Below are 11,035 nucleotides of genomic sequence, written 5' to 3' on the forward strand. Positions count from 1 at the left end.
AAGCCTAACTCATCCCCACACCTAATTGTTGATTACGTAAAGACCTTTCACCTCAATATCCTCTGTAAGAGAATACAAAACTACAGTGGATTCCACCTGCCACCCATCCGCATGGCTACTATAAGAAACAAAGCAAAGCAAAGAACCAGCATCGGTGAGGATGCCTAGTAATTGGGATGCTCAAGCCCGATTGGTGGGAATGTAAATGGTACAGACGTTCTGGAAAACGCTATAGTGGTTCCTCAAAAAGCTGTATGACCCAGCAATTCTACTTCTGAATATGTACCCAAAAGTATTGAAAGCAGCATCTCAAAGTACAATTTTTACACCCATGTTTACAGCAGCTGTATTCCGTGTAAGTAAAACGTGGAAGCAGTCCAAGTGTCTATTGACAGATGAACAAGGTATACATAAAATTGAATATTAGTCAGCCTTAAAAAGGAGGGAAATTCTCTACAGGTAAGAGACTGTTTCTTTGGGATGCCTGGATGGGTCAGTTGGTTAAGCACCTGCCTTCATCTCAGATCAGGATCTCAGGGTCCTGGTTGTCAAGTCCCACATCAGGCTCCCTGCTCAGTGGGAAACCTGTTTCGCCCTCTGCCTGCCTTTCCCTCTGCTTATGCTCGCTCTCTCTCTCTTTGACAAATAAATAAAATCTTAAAAAAAAAAAAGAATCTGTTTGTTTCTTCTACTCCCAAAACCAATATTGCACTGTATATTAACTAAAATTTAAATAAAAAATTTTTTGAAAAAGAGTCTCTGTTTCTTGGTTTCTTTCTCTCTCTCTTTCTTTCTTTGTTTGTTAGTTTTGTGTCTTAAATTCCACAAATGGGTAAAATCATATGGTATTTGTCTTTCTCTGGCTGACTTTATTTCACTTAGCACTATATTCTCTAGTTCCAACCATGTTGTTACAAATGGCAAGATTTCATTTTTTAGAGTGAATATTATTCCATTGTACATATACACTGGAATTCAAATGAAAAACTTAATTAAAAAAAAAGAGAGAAAGAAAATGTGTTTTGGGTACCTGAATGCTAAGATTAAAGTTTTTTGTAGAAATATAATTTTTGTCCTCTACTGATGTACTTGATATTAAATCTGGATTCTTACAGCTTGGAAAAAAAAAAAAAGGAGGAAATTCTGACACAGGCTACAACATAGATGAGCCTTGAGGACATTAGGTTAAATGAAATAAACCAGGCACAAAAAGATAGAAACTATTTGATCCCACTTATATGAGATATCCAGAGTAGTCAAAATCCTAGAGACAGAAAGTAGAATGGTGGTTGCCAGGGAATAGGGCGACAGGAAAACAGAGTTATTGTTTAATGGATATAGAGTTTCAGTTTTACAAAATAAAAGTGTTCTGGAGATGGTTGGTGGTGATGGTTGCACAACACTGTAAATGCATTTAATGCCACTGAACAGTACACTTAGAAACACTTAATTTTATGTCATGCATCGTTTGCCACAATAAAAAACACGTGAGAAAAAATTACATTAAAGTTGAGTAATTGTCAATTTATGGTCCATTTGAACAACAAGTTTAAACATGTTAGGTTAAAAAGGAGAGTCATTTTCATCCCACAAAAAATAATCAAGGAGCGCTTGAGTGGCTCAGTCTGTTAAGCCCCTGCCTTTGGCTGAGTTCATATTCCCAGGGTCCTGGGATCGAGTCCCATGTTGGGCTCTCTGCTCAGCAGGGAGTCTGCTTCTCTACCTCCCCACTGTTTGTGCTCTCTCTCTCTCTCACTATCTCTCTCTCTCAAATAAATAAAATCTTTTAAAAAAAAATCAAGAACCACAAGAGAGTCATATTAAGAGAGGGGCGGCTTATTTCTTAGGTACCTGCATTGGACAATGTGGCTTGCGATTAAAGGGTCATCCAGATGTCCAGGACCTGTGAGAAAACAATCACTGTATTGTGAGGCAGGGGGAGGCCCCGCAGACCGGATGGCTCATTCATCACCTTACGGAAGGCGCTCTCTCAAGAACATGTAAACTGAATGAAGAGCTCATTGAGAAGGTTACAGCAAATGTATGCCAGCCCTCTGAGTTCTCAGTCAGGGGTCATTTCACTTGAAATGATTCATCTTAATCTTCTACGGTTCTGGGAAGTGTAAGATATATCAGGCAGGAGGTCCCACATATCTTAACTGCCGGCCTTTATGACAGAGAAGAAATCCTTCCTGGACGACCACCCTTGAAGGTAGAAAACAGCAGGGTGGAGTCCAGAGCTCTGCATGGATTGTTTATTCAAAAAATCCCTAATAATTAACAGAGCAAAAACTGGATTTTGGAAGTTAAATTCAGAACTTGTTTTGGTGACCTTCAGAAAGGATACTTTAGCACAAAAATTTATCATAAATGTTACCATGCTTTGCCCTTTGAACTGAAACTCTTTTACTTCAAATTGAATATTGCTGGTTATTTTACCCACTGGTACTGCTGCATTTCTGGAACATATTCCCTGTCCTTTCTGCAGACTTTGGTCTTTTTTTTTTTTTTTCCAGTGGAAAAGGAATTTTTTGGGTCATGTGCTCCTAGAATTCTTTCTGTAGTTTGTTCTAAGTCATTCATATCCTCTCTCCTAGTCTGTCACTCACCTCCAAACCCTTTACCCACAGTAATGCATGCAAATGGCTAAGCTAGATGCAGCTCAATTCAAGGCAGGGAGCTGCAGATGAAAACCCAGGGACCAAGTTTATGATTTTCTTATCAATAGGCTCCCATCCTTCTTCCTGCAATAAGCACTAAATCTTATAGGTAAACGAGGCATTTAATAAACACTATATCCCTGGAACAACTTTATAAGCCCATAGAAATGAAAATCCATAAAATACCTAGAACGTTACTGCACAAAGCAGTTGGACAACAGATGAAGATTTTACTCTGATGTTGCTTCTGCCATTCATTTATTCACTCATACATTCATACATTCACACATTCAGCAACTGTTTATTATATTTTATATTGTGTTATATTTATTGTATTTACTATTATTATTATTATTTTTTTTTTTTGCAAGACACTGAATATGTTTTTATTGAGCCTTTTAGTTTACAACATGAGGTAAAGGAAAGTCATTTCTCCTTAACCAGTATTTTACATAGCTGTAGTAAAATATTTCGAACTTTAGGGAATTATAATGGATTACATATATTAAAAGTTGGGGACTGGGTAAACAATATCTGAGCTCTTGAATTTTCCAGTTGACTCTTCCCTTACAATAGTAACCAACTCTAATTAGTTACATAAGTCTCTTCAAGGCAATGTTTTATTGTTGCTGATGTCATTATATCTGAAGCATTGCTGGCTATTTCAGTCAATATCCACTAATTCTACTTCAAAAATGAGTTTTGCATTTGGTGGAATTTTGGCATCAGGCTGTCCTTTCTTTCCATAAGCCCATTCTGGTTCAATCTCTAGTCGAGCCTTTTCTCCTTTACTCATAGTTAAGAGTGCTTCATCCCATCCTCTGATAACTTTGCCTATTCCGACCTTAAAACTTAAAGGCTTGGCATTTTTCTTCTTCTTTGAACTCGTTTGAATATTAGTATCAAAAACAGTCCCATCTTGTAGTGTTCCTGTATACCAGCAGTGAACAACATCACCCTTTTTGGGAAAGTTGGTTTTATCTCCTTTTTTAAGAACAGATTTTATATATTTTGGTGGACCCTCATCCATAGTCTCTTCAGACTTGGTTTCTTTGGGTTTATCTTCATTAAGCTTCACATTTTTCACCTGCTCAGACACTTTACTTACACTTTCCGTACCCTTGAAACGCTTACTTTCAAAAAGATGGTTGTAGGCTGTAACCAAATGGTCCTTGTTAGCTGTCTTGGCCACATTTTTAATGTTTCCTAATAACTTATGTTCTGCAAGAAACGAATCTGAACCGTGGTCCTGTAGAAACTTGATAATGTCCTTCTTGGGTAGCTGCTCGCTGCGCAGCTGCTCCACGGTCCAGGCCCGCTGTGGCACGGCCGCCGCCATCTTCCCGCTGCCTCTGCTTTACTGAGCCAGCCCGCCTAGGTTCGGCATCGCCCTGCCTGTATTTACTATTATTTATAGCCACAAGAAATATGATGGTGAACAAGATAGATATGGTCCCAACAATCACAGAACATACATTTTAGTGGGAAGAGACATGTAGAGAAATTGAGAGGAACCCACAATATTTTATAATAAATGCTATCGTAATGGGAGAATCGTAGTGAGCTATTGGGACCACAGAGGAGGGGCAACTAGCACAAGTGTGTGTGTGTTTGTGTGTGTGTGTGTGTGTGTGTGTGTGTGTGTGTGTGTGTGTGTTTTTGTGTGTGTGTGTGTGTGTGTGTGTGTGGAGAGGCTGGTCAACAAGGATTCTTATGATTAAATCCCAGTTGATACTTCAGATATGAGTTTAAGGAGCTCCTGGGTGGCTCAGTCAGTTAAATGTCTGATTTTAGCTCAGGTCGTGATCTCAGAGTTATGGGGTTGAGCCTCAAGTAAGGCTCCACACTCAGCAGGGTATCTGCCTCCAGCCCTCTCCCTCTCCCTCTGCCACTCCTCCTAATTATGCTCTCTCTTCCTCTCTCAAATAAATAAAATCTTTGAAAAATAAATGAAATAAAATACGAGTTTAATTTAGACCAATAGGGGGCTGGGATGGGAAAACAAGGGAGAGCCTGTATGTACAAAGGCCCAAAGACTAAAAAGAAGATTCCATTAATTCTGTCAATTTTTGACTACAGTCCCACATTTGACTTCTCTTCTCTGTGACAGGAGGTGTGTCATAGCCAAACACTGGGGCAAGACTGTATCTGGAGATGCAAGCTATTGCCCATAGACTTATTTTCTCTGTTTATAATGGTTAAGCTCTTTGAATATGTCATTTATTGCATTCCTCACTTAAAATGTGACCAGCTGACAGACAGCAAGCATAGCTCAGTGCATTTCCCAGAACCCAGTGTAGTATTCCACAGGCAATGGAAGCTTAAGAAATGCTGGCATTAAACAAATAAATAAACAGCAGAGAGGGGTCAGTCACCAAGCTGGAACTCCCAGAATTTCCAGGGGAGCAGCAATGTTTATCCAAGGAGGGTTTTAAGCCAGCATGACTTGCCGAAGTCCAACAGTAGGAGCTGAGCCACGAAGATCCCCATTATATAGTGTCTTGGCAATCCTAATAGCCACTGCCCCCTGACTGCAGTTGGTTGACTCCGTTGATAACAGAGGCCAAAATCAGGAGTTTCAAGTCCTGTGAAATGTTCATCAGCTTCAGGGAGAGAGAGAGAGAAGACCCATTCCATAGTCCCACATGTCAGCCACACCCAGAACTCAGGCCAGGCTGAGGGAAATCGTGTTGCATAGAGTGTGTGACCCACATTATGAGCCAGGCACTGTACCAGGTGCTGTGGTCATAAACGTGAAGAAGTAGCTTCTGCCGCTAAGGTACATCTGGCACATAGTAGTTGCTCGATAAATATTTGCTGAGAAAATGAGTGAACACAGTCCCATGTATTTCAACAGAACACTTACCACAAAATATGTTACAGTTTTGTTTTTATAGTGGGACTTTCTCCGAGGCTGTGGAAAATTTTGTATCCCACAGACTCTTTGTAGTCTCTACAAAAGGACCTCCCCTGCCGTCCTGAAGGAACCCCTGCCATTGCTTTTGAAGACAGTAAGAGCCACAGCTGCAAGGAGGCCCTGGTCCCCCCTCATGGAGACTGCGGCGTACCTCTGCTCCAAGGTCACCCTTACCCTGTGCACAGCTGTTGGACCCAAAGAGCTACTCTGAGAGTCACAGCATGAGCGGTAGCCCTAAGATCACCGGAGTCATCCTGAGAGAATGTTCTGCAAAGAACGCACATTTCTAAGTAAGCAGGACTCCCCTCCACTCTCGGATTGCCCAATGCCAGTGCTCCTGGCCACCAAGACCACAGGGTCCTGATGGGGGGAATCAGTAACTTTATTTCCTATGCAGAGAACAAATATATTTCCTTCCTCTGAAACCTGGAAAATCATGTTCGGTAGTGGCCTATTTATTCATAAACATCCTCAAAATGAGGATTCTGTTTGCTTAGGTAAGGACAGTCTTAAATCTCAGGGAGTCAAGTTCTTCCTTTTATCAACCCCAATAATACTGGTCAGAGGCTCTGGTTTTTAGTTCCCTGAGTTGTATGAGCAAGACATTTTGCCTCGAGTGCACTTTCCTCAGGCCTTTTTGGCACAAATTGCAACCTGGTCTTAGCTATTTCCTCTTTGAAGTGGTGTCTTGGACTTTGGGATTAATGCAGATCATTGAGCATGATGAGAAAAATGAAGCAGGCAGTGTGACCCGTTGGGGAGGGTTGCCCTTTCCAGTGATGGGGGCAGGCAAACAAGGTTAGCCAAATGGCAGTACTGTAACAGGCTCGAGGTGCAATTCTTATTACTATCTATAGAACTCACACTGATATGGGGGAGGAAGGAACATAATAATGAGTTGTGCTATCCCACAACCAAGCTTCACGGACACAAAAACACTCTGCTCTTTCATTTGTTTCTTCCCTAATTCTCATCTCCTCAAGCTGGCCGGGAATATTCTATGCCCAGGTTTCTGTCATTGGGTCCTTTGCTCATCCATCAGTCACTCAGCAAGTATGTATTAAGTCCTTGTCATGTTTCAGGCACTGGGACTAAGTTCCAGTGCTTCTGTCTAGTAATGCAGTATTTGAGGGAGAGAGTGGTAAGTAGGATAAAAAGGCATCTACAAGGCATGGGGGCCAGGGAAGGAAGAACTCTGTTCCAGCAGTTCCTGGTCCTTCAGGACGTATGGGAGTTTCTGAGCGAATAAGTACAGGAAAAGCAACAGGGGGCTGGAGACAGAATTCCGGGAAAATAAAGATGGCTCGCAGCAGTGAATGCTTACCGATGTGCGTGTCGCTGACGTGTTTGCCATGTCCTAAGCCCTGTTCTATGTTCTTCACCGGCATTTATCTTTTTTAACCCTCACAAAAACTACATGAGGTAGTTCCGCTGTGGCAACTGATCCACAGAGACAGAAGCAGGTTGGCCAAAATCACACAACTAGAAAGCGATGAGTCCACAGTCAGAATCCGAGCCCGAGCTATTAACCGGTAGGACAGTGTGCAGAGAGATGTGTGCACAGGTCCAGCAATGCGAGAACAAGGCCTTCTGGGGGAAATGGGAGTCAATCAACACAAAGCAACAGACTGGTCATGAGGGAGCATTGGAAGCGAATGAGAGTGAAGAGATAACGGCCAGATTGGAGAGGGTCTGTGTACCCTGCTGAAGTTTGCACTTAAGCCTCCAAGCACCTCGAGCCATGAGAGGGTCTATACACAAGCTCAGATCTACATTTCAGGAAGATGACGGACAGCAGAGGAGAGGATGGATATCAGAAGGGCCATCGAGCAGACACCAGTGGAGACAGTAATGTCACTGTGCGGGTGAGAACGGGGAAGGGTCCAGGGAAGGGAATATGGATGGGAGAGGGGGAAGGAGAGCCACAGGAGCTATTTAAATGCTAGAATTTAGAGAAGTAGGAGGGAAGCTGACTGGAGTGGAATTTGATCAAGGAGAAAAGGAGAGAAGGATGATTTCTAGCTTCATTCTGGGGTAGAAGCAACACCATTAACCAGAACGGGGAATGCAAGAGAAGTACTTGGTTTGGGAGAGAGACAATTTGTTCAGTTGGGGAATATTACACTTAAGATGCCTGTCCCAGGTATCATTGCGATGTAACCAACCATCTTTAAACTTAACAGCTTATGTTTTTAATTTTTTAAAAGATTTTATTCATTTGAGAGAGAGACAGCATGAGGGAGAGAGAGCATACGCACAAGCAGGGGGGAGTGGCAGAGGCAGAGGGAGAAGCAGACTCCCCGCTGAGCTGGGAGCCCAACAAGGGGCTTGATCCCAGGACCCTGGAATTGTGACCCAAGCCAAGGCAGACGCCCAACCGACTGAACCACCCAGCTGCCCCAAAACTTAATAGTTTAAAACAATAATTTATGACTGTTGCTCATGTTGATGAATTAAGTGGGTTCAGCTGGGCAATTCTTGCTCTGAGTCTCTCAGATAATTCCTGTCAGATGTTGACTGGGTTTTAATCTTTGCAAGGCTCATTTGGGCTGGTTGTCCAAAATGGCTCACTCGCCTGGATGGCGCTGATGCTGGTTTTTGGATAGGAGTTCAGCAGGGCTTTTCCACCTACATGTGGCCTCTCTGGGAGACATGAGCTTCTCACAGCAGGATAGTTGGGTTACAAGAGATAGAGTCCAAAGGAAAAGCATTTCTAGAGGCTTAGGCAGAAACTGTAAGGCTTCTAATAACCTGGCCTTAGAAATCATTTAGTAGTTAGGAGTGGGTCACAGGGTTAGCTCGGATTCAAGGAGTGAGTGTTTCCTCAGACTTGAAGACTGAGGAACATATCTCACTGGGGCCCATCTTTGGAGACTAACACAGTGCCTTTGGGACATGCTATTAGAGAAATTTAATAGGTATTTAAGTTATGAGTCTCTAGTTCAGAAAGAAATCCAGGCTGGGGAGCTAACTGAGAAGATAATCGGTATGTAGGCCATGATGAAAACCATGGATGCAGATGAGGTCTCCCAGGAGAATATGCAGAGAGCCATTAAAATAACTCCAGGGGAAGAACCTTGAAACGCCAACACCTAAATGGTAAGCACTGGAACAATGAGCCCCTACCGGAAACTAAAAGCTACAGAAGCAGAGAAAACCATGAAGGAATATGCTTACACAAGCCAAATGCAACATGTCAAGAGTGTCAGACGCTGCAGAGAGGCAAAGTCAGGTAGGACCTGAAAACTATTCTCACCAGCTTTGACAACAGAGTGTTCAGGGTGACTTTAGTAGGAATAGTTTCAGGGAACAGGAAAAAGCAAGGAAAAAAATTAAACAGACTGAAGTGAAATAGACAATGATTGGTGGCTGAGAGAGAGCAGTCAAGAAGCTATCAGGAGACATACAGTGGTAGGAGGGCTTATATTTTAGCATGGTTAGGGCAAGGACTCTGGAGTCAGATTGCCTATTTGCAAGGATTTGCATATCTGTGTGATACTGAATTCTTTCCTAACTTAACCTCTCCAACCCTCACTTTTCTCCAAAGAAAGTGACACTTTGGCACTTGAAAGATGAGCTGGAATCAGGCAGGCAATGGGTTGGGAGAATAAAGGTTTTGGCTGGGGTAATAGCAAGGATGTCAGTTTGGAGCACACTTGGCTTGTATAAGAAAAAGACTGGAATGGGACCAGCTGGCAGGAGAGGCAGGGGGGTGATGTGGTCCATGGAGTAACATGAGACTAGGGGAGGAAGGAGGCAGGAGTCTGATCTTTCTGGTCATTTCTACTTGGTTATCCTAAATCCAATGGGAAGTCATTGGAAGGTTGTAAACAGAAGAATGACATTATTTGACACATTTTAAAAAGATCCTTCTTGGGCACCTGTGTGACTCAGAAGGTTAAGTGTCTGCCTTCAGCTCAAGTCATGAGCCCTGGAATCGAGCTCTGCGTCAGATTCTTTGCTCAGCAGAGGAGTCTGCTTCTCCCTCTCCCTCCCCCTGCTTGAGCACAGTCTCTCTCTCAAATAAATAAATAAATCACTCTGTTTTTAAAAATAAACATACACCTACCCAGGAATTCTACTCCTAGCTATTCATCCAAAACAATGAAAACATGTGCTCACGAAAAGACTCATGTAAGAATATTCATAACCATTTTATTTGTAGCAACCCCAAACTGGAAAAAGTCCACATATCCATCTATTAAAAAATTATAAACATGCTGCAATATATTCATAAGTTAACAATACTACTACTCAACAATAAAAGAAAGTGAATTACTGACACAGACAACAACATGCTATGTGATTCCACTAACAGACACTCTCTAACAGACAAAGTCCATCTATAATGGAAAACACTTAGAACAGTGGTTTCTTCTGAGGTAGGTGTGGGAGAAGGGATGACTGGGAAGGGGATTAGGGAAATTTCGAAAGGCATAGTTAATGTGCTGTACTAGATAAGAGTTAGGGTTCAACAGTTGCCCAAACTCAGCAAATGTAAACTCAAGATTTAAATCTTACATTAAAACCAACAAACAGGGGCGCCTGGGTGGCTCAGTGGGTTAAAGCCTCTGCCTTTGGCTCAGGTCATGATCCCAGGGTCCTGAGATCGAGCCCCGCATCGGGCTGTCTGCTCAGCGGGGAGCCTGCCTCCCCTTCTCTCTCTGCCTGCTTCTCTGCCTACTTATGATCTCTGTCAGTCAAATAAATAAATAAAATCTTAAAAAAATAAAATAAATGAACAAAACACCCACATAATTATTGAACTCCCATTAATTATAAGTATGCTGAAGGGTTTTTACAGGGAAGGGTAGTAATATCTGCAATTTACTTGAAATACACCCAAATGAAGGTGGCTTCATGATGAACAGGGGAATAGATGGATGGCCAGAAATATAGTAAAGGAAGTATATGCATCACAGGCTGAACTGTGTCATCTCAAAATTCACATGTTGAAGTCCTAACCCCTGGTACCTTGGAATGGAACGCTATTTGGTGATAGGAGCTTGCAAAGGTAATTAAGTTAATATGAGGTCATATGGGTGGATCCTATTCCAGTGAGTGGTATCATCACAGAAAGAAGAGATGAGGATGCAGATAATACAGACTGAAGGTCAGCCATCCCAGGACACATGATAAAATGGCCAACTGCAAGCCAGGGACAAAGATTTCAGGAGAAATCAAACCTGCTGACACCTTGATTTTGGACTTCTGGCCTCCCAAATTCTGAGAAAATGAATTTTTGTTGCATAAGCCATCCAGTCTGTGATATTTTGTTATGGTAGCCCTAACAAACTAATGTGTAGAAGTAAAATGTTAATGGCAGAAACTAGGTAGTAGGTATGAATATTCACTACCAAATTATTTCAACTCTGCTGCATATTTCAAAATTCGCATAGTAAAACACTGAAGAGGGGGAATCATTCTGATCTCTGTGTTCAACGGGTTTAGGGAACAA

The 11,035-nt window shown here is 42.2% G+C and overlaps 1 protein-coding gene across 1 annotated transcript; it reads right to left on the minus strand.

Annotated features, from left to right (window-relative positions):
* Positions 1-3,030: 3,030 nt before the first annotated feature.
* LOC125098008 (peptidyl-prolyl cis-trans isomerase FKBP3) lies at positions 3,031-4,028 on the minus strand. The gene has a single exon (XM_047726324.1). It carries the CDS (start codon positions 3,997-3,999, stop codon positions 3,325-3,327), a length of 675 nt encoding a protein of 224 aa, XP_047582280.1. The 5' UTR covers positions 4,000-4,028; the 3' UTR covers positions 3,031-3,324.
* Between the last annotated feature and the right edge of the window lie 7,007 nt (positions 4,029-11,035).

The sequence above is a fragment of the Lutra lutra genome, chromosome 4 (genome assembly GCF_902655055.1).
Source record: "Lutra lutra chromosome 4, mLutLut1.2, whole genome shotgun sequence".
Taxonomy (NCBI): domain Eukaryota; kingdom Metazoa; phylum Chordata; class Mammalia; order Carnivora; family Mustelidae; genus Lutra; species Lutra lutra.